Raw genomic sequence first — 18,880 nt, forward strand, 5'->3', positions numbered from 1 at the left:
AGACCCAATGCAACCAAAAAAAAAAAAGAAAAAGATAAAAATAAATGTAAGGGCCTTAAAAAATAAATTTAAGAGACTTCTTTAATAATTTTAAATAAATTATTTAAAAATAAATAATAAATGATAAAAATAAATTTAAGCCCAGTGAATAAGACTCCACACTCCCAATGCAGGAGGCTCAGGTTCTATCCCTGGTCAGGGAACTAGATCCCACATACATGCCGCAACTGAGAGTACGCATGCCACAACTAAGACCTTGTGCAACCAAATTAATTAATTAATTAATTAAACCTGCCCCCTAAAACAAAAAAATAAATTTAAGAAACAAAGTGAGAACTGTTAGGTATACCACAACACTATTGTTTTAAAAAAAAGGAAAAGTATGTGTATGTATGTGTATATACACACACATACATTTTTTAAAAGTATATACAACTGTGAAAAGCAGTAATGATGAGAGTGAATGGTGTAGGGGAGAAACTTAGTTTTACTGCACACTTTTGTGTACTGTTTCTTATTCTCCATTTTATCTTTTGTTTTTTAACATATGAATGTATCTTTACCAACTCTATTAACTGAGGAATGGTGTTTATCTTGTCCATCAATATAAGAACAATACCTGCTCTTATAAGGTCATTCAATAAATATTTACTTGAAGAACAACTTTATAGACTGAGTGATTCGAAATGTTCCAGGTAGCATCTTGCACCTGCTTCTCTGTGCTGATAAGGTTTGAGACGGACCTCTCCCCTGACACTAGGCAACATCTTTCCTGGAAAAGTTCCAATTCCTGGAGTACTTACCAACAAAGGAAGATGTCGGTGAATGTCTCTGCTGTGGTGAAAAGTGCAAATATAATCCAGTACATCATCCATTTGACCTGTTGAAAGAGAAAGCAACAAAGCTAAGAGGAAAGGTCAGGGATGAACGGCTGCCAACCTCACGAGAACAGGCCCCGACAGTGGATGCTGAGACATGAGACATGTCCAGGCAGCGTGGCTGACCCCTTCCCCGTCCTCCCCCAAGCTGGCCAGTTCCACTCCAGACCTCGGGGCTGGGCGCAAACAGGCTGTTTCCACAACTGACCCAGGCTCAAGCTCAAAGGAGACTTTAGGTGGCTTTCAGTAGCCCTCAGGTGAGCCAGGGACACCTGAAGACCGCAGTGACTCAGGATTCAGTCAGGTCATTGTTCCAAGACTGAAACAGGTGAATAAAGTTTCCAAGCCTCCACAGAGACACACCCGGGAATGACCTTTAACCTGGCCAGACTCTCTGAGATGGAATGATGGATATCCTCACTGGTCATTTAAAAACCCTTCCATGTGGGAAAGCCCCAAAGCCCCTTACAGAAACTGGATTTTTTTTTTTATTTATTTTTGGCTGCGTTGGGTCTTCATCGCTGCACATGGGCTTTCTCTAGTTGTGGCGAGCAGGGGCTACTCTTCATTGCGGTGTGCAGGATTTCTCACTGCAGTGGCTTCTCATTGTGGAGCACAGGATCTAGGCACGCAGGCTGAGTAGTTGTGGCGTACGGGCTTAGTTGCTCCATGGCATGTGGGATCTTCCTGGACCAGGTATCGAACTTGCATTGTCCCCTGCATTGGCAGGTGGATTCTTAACCACCGCATCATCACAGAAGTCCTTGGATCTTTTCATTTTATCCCCTCCCCTGACCCCGACATGTAACCATCCTTTTCCATTTCTATTGTCTCTCTTCCCCAATTGAGCCCTTGGTTCCCTCTCTCCTGAACTACTGCAAGAGTCTCCTAACTGCTTCCCTGTCTCTTGGCTTTCCCCTCACCAATCCATCCTACAAACTATGCCCATACGAATCTCCCCAGAGCATGAACTCAACCTGCTAACTTCCATTTAAAATCTTCTAGCCTGCAGAATAAAGTCCAAATTCCTTAGTCTGCTCCTCCTGGCTTCTGGAAATGGTAGGGCAGTTTATATTGGACTAACCCTTTTGTCAATAATAATAATAAACTCTGAACAAAATATTTTAAAACTGTGTGAAGGCTAGAAAAGCTATCAAAAGCTGGCAGAAACTGGAAAGGATCCAACTCTTGAACTAAGGGGACCATACCAGAGTACATGCATGTTGATGTAGCTAAGGAAGCTCTCCAGCCAGCAAATCATGGGGCATATAGAACTCCAGAAGAAACCTATAGTCTTATTTGCCTGAGGAAGTGTAAAATAGAGTTGAGACAGCCAAAGATGCTGGAAATTGAGAAGGAAAAATTCCCAGAAAGAGGGAAGCCATAAGAGCATAGGCCCCAAAATCCACATCTAAATTCCCTTCAAATTCTTGGCTGGCTCCTGAATTATACAGAATCAGGTAATATGCAAAGATAGCTGAGTAAAATACAGCTGGAAAGCTCAACTGAGCAGAGATTCCGTTTCTGCCCACTGTAGGGGGAATAGAGTTTGCAGTTCAAGTCCTGCCAAATTAGAGGAGCTTGGTAAACGTTTCAGAATTTCCAGTGAAACATCTGAAAGGCCATACCTTAGGAATAAAAATTACCTCCTATGACTAAGAGATTAGCTCACGGACTAAGAGTAAAACTGAAATACACCTGCCCCAATGAAATTTAAAACCCAGTTGTCAAGATGATCTGTCAGACTGTCCGCTAGAACAAAAATTAACATTCTTCACAAGAAAGCAACACAGATCTGGATTTCCTATGATTAAACATAAAAGTCCAATAAACAATAAAAACTATATATATGAAGAGACAGGAAAATATACTCTATGGTTAAGAGAAAAACTGGTCAGTAGAAACAGATCCATATTTGACCTAGATGTTATAATTAGCAAAGACTTTTTTAAAAAAAATTATTTATTTATTGGCTGCGTTGGGTCTTCGTTGCTATGCACGGGCTTTTTCTCTACTTGTGGCTAGCGGGGGCTACTCTTTGTTATGGTGCTCAGGCTTCTCATTGTGGTGGCTTTTCCTGTTGCGGAGCATAAGCTCTAGGGGCGTGGGCTTCAGTAGTTGTGGCACGTGGGCTCAATAGTTATGACTCACGAGCTCTAGAGTGCAGGCTCAGCTGTTGTGGCGCACAGGCTTAGTTGCTCTGTGGCATGTGGGATCTTCCTGGCCCAGGGCTCGAACCCGTGTCCCCTGCATTGGCAGGCAGATTTTTAACCACTACACCACCAGGGCAGCCCCTCAGTGAATATGTTTTAAATGCCTGGATTAGAATGTTGGGTGTTGTGAATGGAAAAGAAAGAACAGTCTCAAAAATGTTAAGATGGAATATAACTTTGGAAAATACTGGTCTAGGTGGTTTTTTGAGAAGATGAAATTAGATAGCTTGCAAGGCAACAGATGCTCCCCATGAGATGGATGGCTAAGTACACACTGGAGGAACGTGGACTGTTGAAGTCAGGGCACGAGTGACTGATAGTTATGGAGCCACTCACACTAGCAAGAAAGTAAAGAGAGCCAATTTAGCAAGAAGAAGCTGAGCTCCATGAGTCTGAGGACAATCTGAGGGTCCCAGAGGACATCAAAGAAGGATGCCCAGCAGGCCTCTGGAAAGGCAAAACTAAATTTCGGGAGGGAGGTTGGGGCTGAAGACAAAGATAAGAGAGCAGAAGAGGCAGAGAGGAGACTGGAAGTGTTAGCCTAAAGAAGTTTCTATCATGTCCTTCGCCACTTTAAAATACCTTCATGTATCAATAGAAAGAAGGGTCTGAGAATGACTGTCTGAGCCTAAAATGGTAAATGAAATACTGGTGACTCAGATGTGGAAATCATAAATAAATTCCCTGGAGATGGTTTTCCCCACCATGACTCAGAGAAACCAAATGGAAGTTATTTTTCCAAGATTTGAAATAGAACTTGCCAAGTTTGAAGGATTCTGCCCAGTACTCCCTGGATAAGCCAGCATCCAAAAAGGAAAGAGAAAAGTTATTGCTGATTTGCAAAGTTATTACTGGGGGCAACTCTGGAGTGGACAGTTGACAGCATAACTGGGAACTCCTCTGGACTGGTCAAGCACAGGAATGAGGAGACAGGAGAGAAGGCCTAGGCTCTAGGCCATAATAAAGGGTGAGAAGCAGAGCTTGGCGACCTTCCATGAGCCACCCAGGCGGGCTAAGACCCCACAGCCCATCAGACGCTGCCCCCAGGGCTCCAGGCAGCCCACAAAAGGCCTTCCCCATGAGCCAAAGAGGCAGCAAGCTCAGCCACTTCTTGGCCCCACCTCACCTTCAGACCCTCCCCCACACAGCCACACTATTTCTCGAGCCTCTCACATTCCCTCCTGCATCCGGGACCTGCTTCAGCCTCACGGGGAATTCCCTACGCCAAATGATGAGAAAGGAAAAATCTGAGCCTGGCTGACAGATGAGTCTGCACCATCTGCTGGCATGAGCTCACAGTGGACAACTGTAGAGTCGGGGTGGCCCTGAGAGAGTGGGGAGGGAAATTCCCTGCAGGCAGAACTTTGAGCAGCACACTTAGCCCAAAAGGAGAAATGTCCTGAGGTAATGCATGTATACTATATTTTCTTATTTTCTTGATGCTGTGACATCTGGGGTCTTGCTGACTGGAGAGAGATTGCCCCTCTTAGGACTAGCTAATTCTTAGAGACAGGAAAATTCTTGCCCCAGAGCACATATGCAAACCAACCAATCCAGGGTCCATACTCCAAATTACCTCCTTTATGGAGCTCTCATAGGTAGAGCCAGTATTTCCCAGCCCTAATCATCCCAGGACCTGGTACCAGATAACTGGAGGCAGCCCCCACACCCCAGAGTCTGCTGAAGTTACTCAAACTAGCCAATCCTAAGCTTGCTTACTTTGCCTTGCCTTGCCTTTCCCACAGAAACCATAATAAAGGTCATTGCCCACGTTTTCCTTTGAAGGCCTGACTGACCCTGGTGCTTTCCCACGTGGCCCTCCGTGGTGCACTGCGCCTCCTACTTCCAGGGAACTGCAAGTAAAAACTTATTCCTCCGTGAGTCATTTCTGTGTCTGCATACCTTATCACACCTGTTTAAAACAAATCTGGGATACGTTTTAAAACACCAGGTAAGAATTTGGATAGATGATGAGGTACTTGGAAGGGACAAGACTGAGTGATTAGTGTTGAGGTGGTTTTGGAATTACATGAATGGACCCATATAAAGCAGATACTTGTGACTCGTGCTAACACTTGCCAGAAGGTCCTGATGAAAGAGGAGGCTCTTGGTAATCAGGAGGATGAGATGACCAGCCCTGTGGATGACTACGAGCCTTTAACTTCAGGCATGATATCGCGTGTTCAGTAGACTCATGTACCAGTGGTCATGTAAGCAGAGGGAACACACAGGCTCAGCAATGTGCATCCCTTTCACCAAGAGCAACCTGGCCATGACCACTGCCCAGACACCAAGTTGCCAGCAGGAGTGACTAAGCATCTCTAGGATGGTACCATATCTTAAAGGCACCAGCCAGCCTCCTAGGAGCAAGCTCATCATACCAAGCCCTTTCCCTCATAGAAAAGGCAGCATAGACCCTTTCCTGGAATATTCATTTACTGGGCACGTGGACTCGCTTTTCCCACTGCCATGTTTCTGGCAGCCATACAGCAAGCTGTGGACTCAGTGAGTACCCTTTTCATTTTGATATATCCCACCCAGCCCTGCTTCTGGCCAAGGGCCCTCTTTTACAGCAAAATAAATAAGACATTAGGCTCATGTTTGGGGGGGAAATCACTGATCTAATCATGTACCCCAATGCCCTGAGGCAGCCAGCCTTATAAAATGCTGCAAGAGCTTTGGAGCGTTCCAGAGAAGAACTAGATGGCAGTCAGCATTCTGTGATGTAGATATTCTGCCCTAAAGGAGGCAGTTTCCTCTCTGAACTAGTGACCAACACAAGGTACTGCATCTTAGCCAGAATTTAAAGGTTCAGAAGCCAAGGAAATGAGGGTGGTGTTTCTTATGATTAAGCCTAATGCTAGCTCCTTGCAACTCAAAGTGTGATTCATGGGCTGGCACCACTGGAATCACCTAGGAGCTTGTTAGAAATGTAGAAACTCAGGCTCCGCTCCAGAGCTAATGGATCAGAATCTGTATTTTAATCAAACTCTCTGCTTATTCATATGCATGTTAACGTTTGAGAATCACTGGTCTAACCCACTCACAACACTTCTGCTTTTCATCCTCAAACCTCCTAGCTCTGCTCTTTAATAATTTTAGTACTTGAACGATGGATGCTTCCACCAGGGATATACTATAAAATGGTTCTGATGAAATGGAAGCAGAGATGAGAAGGTCACCTGGCCATTTCAGGACCACCATGCCACTAGGAAGTAGATCATAAAGGGGCTCACAGGCTCTCATGGGGTGGTTGATCCTGCTTGTCAAGGGGAACTAGAGTTGCTACTACACAATGTGGCAGGAAGGAGGGTGGATGGAAGTTAAGGATCCTCGCAGTGGTCCCCAATCTTTTTGGCAACAGGAACCAGTTTCATGGAAGACAATTTTTCCATGGACGGGGAGGAGGGGTGGCGCAGGTGATGGTTCAGGCAGTAATGTGAGCGACAGGGAGCGATGGGGAGCGGCAGATGAAGCTTCGCTCGCTTGCCCGCCACTCACCTCCTGCTGTGCGGCCTGGTTCCTAACAGGCCTCGGACCAGTACCAGTCCGTGGCCCAGGGGTTGGAGACCTCTGCTCTAGGGGATCTCCTAGTATTGTCCTGTTCAGAGGTAAAGTCAGTGGGTCATTACTATAACCTTACAGAGGCAAGAATACTAAGGCCTCAGATTCCTCAGCAATGAAGATTTAGGCCACACCCTTGGAGAAGAAACCACACTCACTAAAGCTGAAGGCACAGGGAACATGGATTGGATGGTGGAAGAGGGAAGTACTAGGAAAAGTTGTGAAGGACTTTGGAATGGGTGTCCTGTGGAACGCCAGTTGCTGTCCCGAGCAGCCTTCTGAGTTATCGTAATTCTGCAGGTGTCTTCTTGTACAATGTCTTTGAGATATTTTGCAACTTTGTAAGTTACAGAAAACTGATCACAATGTAAATGATTTAGTCTACAAGGTGCAAAAGAATTTTGTCCAGTGGAGCTACGACTGGGTCCAATGGCCCCATTTCCCAAGAAATCAAGTGAATATCTATAAACAAACGCATTCCATCATTTGTCGTTGCTCACATACACCTGTTTTTTGGAGTCCTCTTTGAACTGCTTTTTAACACCTTACTGGTTCCCACATTACTTAATGAGTTAAGTAAACTTTTCAACATGAGTTAATTTTATATTTGTACAAGAATCATGATTTCACCCCTTTTTAAATTAGATTGTAACAAAAGACGTACATACTAACTATGAACTCATGACCACTTGTTTAAATCATGACCGTAACTTCTATCCACATTTTCTTCCTTTCTGTGCTATTTATAGATTTAAATATTTTAACTAATTTTATTTTTCTTAATTCTCCTTCTCTCCCTAATATAGTATATGGGCTGTGTCACTGATGGTTCACTTGACAATTTAATTTTTAGAGTGCTGAATATGAAGGTTGGATCCCATCAGAAGCAGAGGAGGAGAGGCCTTTGCCAGAGACAGTGGATCTGGGGCTGGACTCAGATGAAGAAATTTGGATTTGGCGAGTAAATGAGTAGTACAGAATTCTTCTCGGAAGGCTTTTCTAAAAGCCAAAATCTGGGTAAAGGAGTGGATATGGATGTTGTGCAGCCCAAGAAGTAACTGTAATATAGATCATGATGTTATATATTTTCATGTATATAATATACAGGCACATCTCGTTTTAATGCACTTTGCAGATGTTGCGTTCTTTACAAATTGAAGGTTTGCGGTTAAGCAGTCTTGTTGCCATTCCTCCAACAGCATTATTTTTTAATAAAGGTGTGCATGTTGTTTTGTTAGACATAACGCTCTTGCACACTTAAAAGACTACAGCATAGTGTAAACACAACTTCTGTATGCCCTAGGAAACCAGAAAGTTTGTGTGACTCGCTTTTTGGTGATATTCATCTTATTGCTGTGGTCTGAAACCGAACGTGCAGTATCTCTGAGAGGTGTGTGTGTGTACATTTTTTTAAACTACAGGCATCCAAAGCCTTCTAATTTGGAGGGCATCTCCCAGCATGTGCGTGTTTATGGGAGGCAAGGCCTATTATCCAGGCTTGGAAAAAAAATCAAGGTTCTTAGAAAAATCAAGATTTTCTAAATCTTCATGGAATGTTCCAAAGACATAGGCAGCTGGCAGCCAGTTCCGTGGGTGCTGACCTGGTCAGTAGCTTCCTAACCAGACCCTTCGTGTGGCATAAGCTTGGTTGTCACCAGCCTTCTTGGATCTTTCCCAATTTCTGAGTATGTTTCCCCAGGCTTCTAGTTAATTCTATGAATTCTCATAAATTCCTTTCTGTTTACGTGTTTGCTCCAAAACCTTGACTAGTGCAGTAAGTTTGGAAAGACACAAAGAGCTATGAACGTTAAGAGCAGTGTTTCTCAAATTGAGGATCTTGTTAAAAATGCTTATTTTTGAGTAGAGTACCCTGTACACCTGAAACTAACACAACATTGTAAATCAACTATACTCCAAGAAAAACTGGACTTCCCTGGTGGTGCAGCGGTTTGACCCCTGGTCTGGGAAGATTTCACATGCCGCTGAGCAACTAAGCCTGTGTGCCACAACTAAGCCCACATCTACTGAACCTGTGCTCTAGGGCCCTCAAGCCACAACTACTGAGCTCTCATGCTGCAACTACTGAATCCCACACACCTAGAGCCCGTGCTCCACAAGGGAAGCCACCGCACTGAGAAGTCCCTGCACCTCAACGAAGAGTAGCCCCCCACTTGCAAAAACTAGAGAAAACTTGGGCACAGCAACGAAGACTCAATGCCGCCATAAATAAATAAATAAATAAAATTTTCAATTAAAAATAAATAAAACTTTTAAAGTTTAAATATTTTTTTTAAATGCCCATCTTTATTTATGAGGTCTGAGTCGGGCTTGAGACTCCACATTTCTAACGAGCTTCCAGGGGATGTATCGCTGGCCCACAGCCCACACCTGGGGCGTTGAGATCAAGACCACTGAATGCTCGCAGAGAAGCGGCTGGAAAGTAGGAAGAGCAAGATTAAGAAACTTTAACACTGTCTAATGGGGTTTGGACTTGATCCTGCAGGTGATAAGCTGTCATTAAAGGATCCAGGGGGAGTGAAATGAATAGATTTCCATGTTTCAAAGGCTTGTAGAAGTGATGTGGACAACAGAGCATGAGATGAGGGGCAGGAGGTGGAGGAACCACTTAGAGGTACGGCAGGCAGAATCACGGCCCCCACCCCCAGAATATCCTCGTCCTATTCCCCAGAACTGTGAGCATATTACATTATAAGGCAAAAGGGACTCTGCAGGTATTAAGTTAAGGACTTTCAGACGAGATCGGGCGTGTTCAGGGTGCTATGGCCGTAGACTAAGTTAAGGACTTTCAGATGGGAAGATTATCCTAGATTATCCAGGCAGGCCCAATGCAAGCACATGAATCCTTACAAGTGGAGAGCCCTTCCCGGCTGGCTGCCGTCAGAGGGAGATGGGATTACGGAAGAACGGTCAAAGATGCAACACTGCTGGCCCTGAAGGCTCGAGCCAAGGAATGCAGGTGGCCTCCAGGAACTGGGAAAGGCAAGGAAATGGACTCTCCCCTACAGCCTCCAAAAGGAGGCTTGATTTCAACCCAGTGAGACCCATCTGACTTCAGAACTGTGAGATAATACATTTATGTTTTTTTTTTAATTTTTTTTGGTTTTGGTGGCTTGTTTTTCTTTTTCTTTTTCTTTTTCTTTTTTTTTTTTTGGCTGCATCATTCAGCTTGTGGGATCTTTGTTCCCCAACCAGGGATCGAACCTGTGCCCCTGAGTGGAAGCTCAGCATCCTAACCACTGGACCACCAGGGAATGCCCACATTTGTGTTCTTTTAAGCCACTAAATTCGTGGTAATCTGTTACAGTGGCAATAAAAAAACAAATACAGGAAGTCACTGTGACATTCCAGGGAACAATGATGACAGCCTCACCGAGAGGCAGCACAGATGGAGAGACCTGGTTTGAAAGATTATTAGGAGGAAAGAGATCACCAGCCGGGTGCGTAGGTGGGGATGGGTGGGGAGGGAGAGGCAGGAGCCAAAGGAAGTTTCCAGGTTTCTCTCTTGGACAAATGGGTCTGTGGGTCAAAAGGAAGGAAAGAAGTGAGTGTGAGTGTGTGTGGAAGAAAGTGTGTGAGCGTGCACTCCAGTGTGTGAGTTGGGCACATGTGAGAAGGTTCAGGAAAAGGAGGCAGGTCTCCCTGAATACTACTGGCCGCCTTTCTTCCAGTTCCATGTTTACCGAGAAACCACCTAATCTTAACTCTCAAACTTTCCCTCCTGGGAAAAGCACGTGCTCACCGCCAACACAAACAGCTGCTCCGCTTGTCAGCTATATTTTTCAGTTTGAATTAATGAATTGCCATTCTGGTCATAAACCAGGCTCCCAGGAGTTTAGATAGAGCAAAACACTTCACCAGGGTTTGCTCTTTCCTGGATGAGCGGACAGAATTGAGATTTTACCCCTGCAAATTGGAGTATCAGACCTTGAACCGTGGTGACCCCAGCTTTGCCTCCTTCCCTGGGACAGCGTCCCCACGTCCCAGACCGGAAGGGGCTGGGGAAAGGGAGACCTGGAGGAGACTGCCCAGTGCTTCCCCCTGGGTCAAGTCCATTAGGAATCATGAGGTCCTGTGCTTGCAACTTAACTGCTATTTATAGCTCACACTCTGAGATTCCTTCACAGACACATGCTGGGGACCCAGCCTCCAGAGAAGAACATGCCCTGTCTGGATCCCCTGCTTGGTGGCAAATGCGAGCCAGGCAAGCAGTTCTGGGAAACTTGGAGAGTGGGTGTAGGCAGCTCTGGTTGAGCTGATCTGGAGGTAGCTGGTTTCATCCTAAAGACATCCTAGGAAAGCTGAGAAAATAAGGACTTCCAAGCCTGCTTTGAATGATTTCTTTACCTGTGCCTAATTTGCCAAGTGACCTCTTCTGAGTAAAAGGAGAGCAAAGACACTCTGTCCCTCACAACACTAGGGTCTAGGATTGTGGATATCCACCCACTGCTCAGATGAGGAAACCAAGGCTCTTGGAAGTTAAGATTCTTGTCCAGCACTGCGTCAATCAAATATCAGAGCCACAGCCTGACTTCAGTCTCTCGATGACAAAATCTCTTTGTACTTTGACCTGGGATTCTGTCCTCCCTGGAGGGGGACAGCCCTCCCTCCCCAGCCACCCCATGCAGGTATCTATCAATCAGAGGTGGTCTGATAGTGCTCCTGCCTAGAGGCGCCCAGCACGTTTAGCACTGTGACGAGGGCACCCAAATCACCCAGCAGGAATACAATCCTCCACCCGCTGAATACTCCTGATCCCCTTCCCGTGTGTTCAGCCGTCTGTGAGGTGCTGGAGGAAACAGTCACAGGACGATGGTAGCGCCTGCCCTCTAAAAGCTTATAAAGCAACAGAGCTTAAATCACAGAACCGGAATGGGAATCAGAGTTGCTGAACAGGGTGTGCTGGACCCTAGGACACGTACTCCTGCCCCTAAGGCCAGACTGTCTCCCAGTCATACTGCTTTCCAGTCCAGACAAGGAAACTGAGGCTCAGAGAGATGAAGTCACTCTTCCAAGGCCATAGGGTGGCCTGTGGCCACTGGGGACCTCCATTTCCTCTCACTGGGCCTCCCCAGTCTCCTCACTTCCACACCCTAGTTCTAAAGAGGAGGTCTAGACGAGAGAGCACTGCTGGGTCACAACCCAGCAGGTCACCATACTGCCCTGCTCCAAGTCCCCACCAAAGAGGGCATCCACCTCCCCCCCACTTCATGCCCAGCTTCTGCCAACCTAAACCCATCACCACCCACCCACCCTCCGCCCCCCAAAAGTGCTACTTACATATTCTTTAATGTCCTTCGATTTCACAGCCTTGTAGGAATAATATGCAGGGTAAAGGGTGCCAAATATTAGCCTGGAGGGGAGAGAGAGAGAGGAAAAAAAGAGAAATGTGATTTTCATTCATCTTATTTGATGGAAAATGTCATCTTTGACGCCAGAAGCAATCTCCAAGCTACAGAAAATGCTGCTGTGGGGCTTGATTTATTTTTCCGAATGCCCTGAAGCTTTTCTGCTCACGGCTGGGATGTGCTTAGAAACCTCTACGTCCTGTTACAGCTCCACACCCACCTTCCTTCAATCTGTCATTTGGCAATGCAGAAGGGTGGACTGGGGTCATGGAAGCCAAAGCGGGGGGAGGGTTGGAAGTGGGAAGCCAAGCTGAGCATCCAAGACCCCTGAAATTTAAGGTCAAACATTTCTCCCTGCTGCTCATTCCCATCGGATGCTCTATTAAGCCCACCCACACCTTGGGCTTCCTTCCCCATCAAAACCGTGTCACTCCAAGTTTCTTCAAATTTCAGTCCCTTCAGACTTGATTTCAGCATCCTGCAGCCTGAATCAGCTGTTCAAGTTGTAAATCCAACCAAGCCAACCCCTCCGCCCACCACACACATTCCTCCCCACCTTGCGTTAACCTGCTTCTCGCTTCTCACCGCTCTGGAGATGCAGAAGCAAAAATCATGACACCAGCATGACTATTTGGGCATTAGCTCTCACTGACCCACCAGGGCTAGGGCCACGCGCTAGGTTATTAAATAATCTGACTCTGCGTAGCATAGCTCTACATGCCCTCATGCTCTCCACCTCGCCTGTGCTGTTCTCGCCTTCTGGCATCTTCCCTCCCCCTTCTTTGTCTGGTTCATGCCTGTCCATCCATCAAATCCCAGCTCTATATGACCTCTTCATGGAAGCCTTGCCCAACCTCCCTGACGAGGTCAGATCTCCCCACGACACTCTCATAGGGCGATGTACACAAGAACAGGGTGCTCTTTGACTGTTATTTGGGTGATGCTTTGATGGACAGCATCCCCCCATTGGGCTGTAAGTGCCTCAAGGGCACAGAATGCATCTATTTTGTTCAACAGTGTGTTCCCAGCACCTACAACATAGGAGACTCTCTCTCTCTCTTTTTTTTTTTTGGCGGGGGGGGAGCATGCTGCACAGCTTGTGGGATCTTAGTTCCTCAACCAGGGATTAAACCTCAACAGTGAAAACGCGAAGTTCTAACCACTGAACCGCCAGGGAATTCCCAGGAGACTCTCAATGGATTTTTTTTTTTTTTTTTAATGAATGAATGGACAGAATGTTGGAGCTGGAAGGGTTTCATTCTTTCACCTGACAGATGAGGTTACCCCCAGCTGTCAATTCAGGTGCAAGCTGGATGGGTATGAGAGCGGCCCCGGCCCCACAAGGGCCAGCATCTCCTGTGACAACCCCACGGACAGAGCCGTGCGAGGAGACACCACACTCAGGAAGACCAAAGCCATGGCTCGCTCATCAGGGAGGTCGTACAGAGAACCCCCAGACAGATGCAATTTATCAAGCTGGGCTCAGCTTTACCGTAAGCTGCAGCCAGGTAACAACACCCTGACCTTCCACATTCATCAGGTTTCCAGGGGAAAACAGAAAGCTAACTGAACCTGGTCTGTTTCTGGTGCTGAAAGAGAAGGGGAAAGGGCTTTGTAACCTTGACTTATACAGACCCTGCACTAAGCACTTTGCAGGCATGACCTCTGACAGCCTTGGTAACGAGAACCTCTCCTATAGACAGGGCACCAAGGTGTGGAGTGGTTAGTCTGTACTTGTCTAGTTCCGTGACCATTAGGAGTAAAGCAGGGGCTGGGATGCAGTCAGGTCGGCCTCCCCTGTGCCTGGCTTCTTGCCACCATTGCCCGCTGTCTTGGAGAGCAAGGCCATCTTCTAGGAAGGCTGAAATTGTATCTGGGGAGCAAGATAAGACAGCTAAGGGGACAAAAGACTAGTCTGAAAGGAAGCAAGACATATAAGAAAGAGAGGGATGGCCACAGTGCCAAAGACACAGGCAGCCCGGGGAAGTCCACTGGGTTCTGTCACGAGCCAGCTTGGAGACGGGAGTCTCCCCAATGCCCCTACCCTGCCCCGCCCCTAAGCAGTATTCTCAGATACCAGGGAGAGTCTTCCTTCCTCCTTGAGCCTTTCCTGACCTCAGCACCCCCTAAAGATTCGGTTCCTCTCCCGTTCTTCACTGCCACTCCCTGGAGAGTCCCTTTTCTCAGCCTTTATCCGTATCACTGCTAATGGTTTATTCAATGTCTCTCCCACAAGACTTTTTTTTTAACTTTTTATTCTATGTTGGAGTATAGTTGATTAACAGTGTTGCAATAGTTTCAGGTATACAGCAAAGTGATTCAGTTATTTTATACATGTATCTATTCTTTTTTCGCTGCAAGACTAAGTTCCACAAAGTCAAGGATGGTGTCTATCTCGCTCGTGTAACCGCACCCGCTGGGCCTGGCAAGTGCTCAGTAAATATGTGTTCCCTCTGGGAAGTTTCAGAGAGTGGTGAAGCAAAGGTCAGAGCCATCCAAGGGACACTCGTGACCTTGGGACTGAGGTCTCAGCATCGAGGGGATGCCAGACGGCACCGGGCTGACTCAGCAAAGCCTCGGGCACAATGCCAGAGGCTCCGGAGAAATAAACACACCGTCTTTGGCACAGATGCCCTGGTTACTAGCCACGTCTGCCAGGGTGGTGTCCAGCCCCTGCCCTGAGGCAGCACTGTGAGCAGCAGGAGCGACAGGTGGAAAGTGCACCTCCACCCTATGGCCCATGGACCTGCTCCTCTGTGAACCCCGATGGCCGATGACATCCCCTGAGCAGTCACAGAGGTGGGAAGCCTCACGGGCACCCAGAAGGGAGGCCTGTGCTCCGTCCGCCTGCTGCTCAGATGTGAAGTGGCTGCCAGCATTCCCCCGACCTGGCTCCCATCTGACAGCACAGGGACAGCAAGACGAAGTTGCTTTCCAGTCTCTAAAAGCTCAGAAACACTGCCATGTAAGGGAGCAGACTCTGTATTTCACTTCCCAGGGGAGGGAGAACGGGATGAAAAGGGCAAGTTCTTCTAAATCTATTTTGGAGAAAAGAAGTAACAAATGAAGCAGGTCCAAGCCAAAGGGGCTTGGCACGTATGTCCATTCAGACCGAGTCCCCCTGGCAAGGCCCTTCTCCTTCTCAGCTTCCCGGCACCCGGTTGCTCCCTCAGCTGCAGACGCCACGGCCAGCAGTCGTCCCCCAGTGAGCCCTGCTCGCACACTCGCAATCGGTGACTTCCTGCCGGCTTACTCTCCTGCCTGAATCTTAGTGCACGATATTCCCACAACTCTTTCCCCCCCGCCCACCATAAAGTCTCACTGATCCTTTAAGACCCATCTCGAAAGAGTCACTTCTGTGAGTATTCAGTCACTTGTCCCTCAGAATTTTCTTGACACTTGTTAAGTCCTTATGTAGTAGTTTTAATTAAAAAAAAACATTAAAAATAATGATAATAATATCACTGAGCGCTCACTAATGCCAGGCGCTGCTCTACAGGCTGTACACATTCTCTCAATCCTTATCCCCATACAGGATAAGAATTCTTACTGCTCCATTTCACAGACCAGGACACTGAGGCCCAAAGAGACACAACAGACAGAAGCCAAGCTGGGATGTGAGCCGGGCAGCCTGACAACAGGCTTACTGTCTTCTCCCAGAGCTGCCTGGGCTGCTGAGTCAGATCACCCACGCCTGGGTGATCACTGGGGTCCCTAGCACCTCCCGCAGCCCCTGCCCAAGTGGGTGCTGGACAAATGTCCGGTGAGCGAATACATATCAACCAGTTGCAAACTCTCTCCAAGGAACTCGGCCCACTTGAGAGATTCACGTAACTCTCTCTACAAGGTCAAGAGGAAAGCAGTAACATTCTTAGAAAGATCTAAAGCTGCTTAAGAGCTCAAGGTCGGCTCAAGAGCAGGAAGGGAAGGCTTGAGTGCTATTCTCTGGAGGGGAGACGGGCTCTGTGCTGACACACTTCTCCCAGTTACCTGTGAACGGAGCCTCGCCTGGCACCTCGGAGCCGCAGAGCTCTGCACCCACCCTCCCTCTGCCCACTGCCATTTACTGCTACCCGGAAGCCCCCAGCCCAACGGACGGCCTCCCTTTATCTGCCTGCAGCATTCCCTCTATCTTTGTCCTTCACTCCTCCTCTTGCTCCAAGTTAAGGGCCTTCACCGGGGTTGCCTCCCCCACCTCTTCCACAGCTGCAGTGGAGCGCCACGGACCTCAGGTCAGCTCTATCCTCTAAGGCAGCGGCTCCCAGCCAGGGGGGATTTAGTTGTCGGGGGGACACCTGGGCGCTGCCTGGTAAGACTCGGGTCATCACAAGGGAGAGAAGCGACGGGCACCTCGGGGGTGGAGGTCAGAGAGGCTGCCTGACACCCTACGACGCGGTCTCCAGCCTTTCAGGGGTCTCTCTCATGGTAGACAATTTTTCCAAGGACCGGGGTGGAAGGATGGTTTCCGGATGATTCAAACGCGTTACGTTTATTGTGCGCTTTATTTCTGTTATGATTACATCAGCTCCAACTCCGATCACCAGGCATTAGATGCTAGGGGCTGGGGACCCCTGCCCCACAAATACACAGGACAGCCCCCACAAAGCACGCTCCAGTCCGCAACATCAGAAGTGCCACGGTGGAGAAACCCTGGCCTAGGGTGCTGGGTTTCGGTCCTTGAGCCCTAGACCCTTCACCCAACATGGGCGATCTACCCCAAGAGTTTTTAAAAAGTGCCCAGGGTTCCAGGCAAGACAGCAAGCGCTCAGAAAAGAGGGGGCAGTCCAAAATGGCAAAGACCATACACCCACCTCATTGGCCAATGTCAAGAAAATGCAACCCTGAAGCAGCTTATCAACTTCTGACCAAGGAATAGAAGTATCGCTCACAGGAGTTAACGGTGACTGTGACACCCGTTACAGTCACCGAGGAGGACTGCCCACCATTCCCTGGAGGCTGGAGTGATTGCAGGGGAGCAATCGCTCAGCTACAAGCTGTGGCACCACGGTTACTAACCGGGGTCAAGGCTTCTGCAAACCATGTGTCTTCCACAGTCTTCTCAGGCATCTCAGTATTGCACCAACATTTCCCAATGCCAAATTATGTTGCAAACGTAAAAAAAAAAAATCAACGCTAGCAATATTTTTTCTGAAATTAATTTCTTAAACATAAGTAAAATAACAGACCTACTTGTACAGTTGTTCAAATTATGATAAAATAAAATGAATTTAAGAAATGGTATACCACACAGAAGCAGCTTCTGGAATACTGCATTTCTTGACCTGGATGGCAGTCAAGCAGAGTTTTGTTTTATAATCACAAATGTATATTAATTTGTACACATATGTTCTATGTACTTTTCTGTATGTACATGTATGTATAATTTTTATTAAATGGTGTGCCATATTTAAAAAGAAACAAATTTTCTAACAAATGCTGGAGGGGGTGTGGAGAAAAGGGAACCCTCTTACACTGCTGGTAGAAATGTAAGTTGGTGCAGCCACTATGGAAAACAGCATGAAGGTTCCTCAAAAGACTAAAAATAGAGTTACCATATGATCCCGCAATCCCACTCCTGGGCATATATCCAGACAAAACTATAATTCAAAAAGATACACGCCCCCCCCATGTTCATAGCAGCACTACTTTTTTAAATTAATTAATTTATTTTATTGGCTGTGTTGGGTCTATTTTTGCTGTGCACAGGCTTTCTTTAGTTGTGGTGAGTGGGGGCTACTCTTCGTTGTGGTGCGTGGGCTCCTCATTGCCGTGGCTTCTCTTGTTGTGGAGCACGGGCTCTAGGTGAGTGGGCTTCAGCAGTTGCAGCACATGGGCTCAATAGTTGTGGCCCACGGGCTCTAAAGCATAGGCTCAATAGTTGTGGCGTATGGGCCCAGTTGCTCCGTGGCATGTGGAATCCTCCTGGAGCAGGGATTGAACCCGTGTCCCCTGCATTGGCAGGTGGATTCTCAACCACTGCGCCACCTAGGAAGCCCCAAAATAAAATAAAATTAAAAAAAAGAAGAAGAACCTGATCAGACATCCAGAGTGATCGGATGTGGGGGAAGGGGGGAGGTTCTTGCTAAAACTAGATTTTACAACAAACTACACTGATGGGCCTAGGAGAAGTTTCAGGAAGCTGACTGAAGTTTGGTCAAGCAAAGAATCTCTGTCGGTCTCCCCTGTTGTTTAAAGAAAGAAAAGACATTCTTCTTTCCTCTGAATAGCACAAGTCCATTTCCTCACTCAGTCATCTTCTGTTAATTACAGAGCGGCTGAATCATCTATTGGACTTGGTAGCAGAGGATGATGTGCTGGGTGGTGCCAGCAGTCAGGCATTCAAGGAGGGGAGTCGTCGTTCCTTTTCAAGTGAAAAATATGCTCTCTTCCTTCAGCTTGAATGACATGATACCTGCTCTGAGTAGGGCGTAGGGGCTTCTCTTCATTCTCTAGTTAATCTCCAAAAAGGCGTTATAATTTCATACGAAGAGAGATGGGAGGTCTGTGGAAAGCCTGACGGAGCCCCACCGAGGGACGGGCTCACCAAGCTGAAGAGCAGCAGCCCCTGGAAGCGGAGGGTCCCAGAGGGCGATCCCACGCTGGTTTTCACCTCAGCCGAGCCTACGGATTCCTCTCAACACTCGCCCACCGCCCCACCCCCCACCTGCCGGGGCCCAGAGCTGGCAGAGATACGCGCTCGGCACGGATGCAAAAAAAATACAATTTCTAATTACTGTCCATGTAGGCTTTTCCCTAAAAATTTATGAATCAATTTTGGTTTATGTCTATGAGAGTTAATTTTCAAGACCATTTTTACTCTCTAACAGAAGGGTGCTCTTGGTTCTTGAGCTCCTTTCAG

At 47.2% G+C, this 18,880-nt stretch overlaps 1 protein-coding gene across 7 annotated transcripts in view; it reads right to left on the reverse strand.

The window, feature by feature from the left end:
- The window catches only part of REEP1 (receptor accessory protein 1), a 111,157-nt gene that overhangs the window by 44,223 nt on the left and 48,054 nt on the right, over window positions 1-18,880 (reverse strand). For all 7 annotated transcript variants that reach the window (XR_009054799.1, XM_057742859.1, XM_057742858.1 and 4 more), the window contains exons 2-3: window positions 11,954-12,026; window positions 804-880 (exon numbers count right to left, since the gene is read on the reverse strand). Coding sequence is in view for 6 of the 7 variants with exons in the window: in XM_057742859.1 (XP_057598842.1) it covers window positions 804-880; window positions 11,954-12,026 (150 nt within the window). In the remaining variant the exon portion in view is untranslated. The remainder of the gene's footprint in view (window positions 1-803; window positions 881-11,953; window positions 12,027-18,880) is intronic.

The sequence above is a fragment of the Hippopotamus amphibius genome, chromosome 7 (genome assembly GCF_030028045.1).
Source record: "Hippopotamus amphibius kiboko isolate mHipAmp2 chromosome 7, mHipAmp2.hap2, whole genome shotgun sequence".
Classification (NCBI taxonomy): Eukaryota; Metazoa; Chordata; class Mammalia; order Artiodactyla; family Hippopotamidae; genus Hippopotamus; species Hippopotamus amphibius.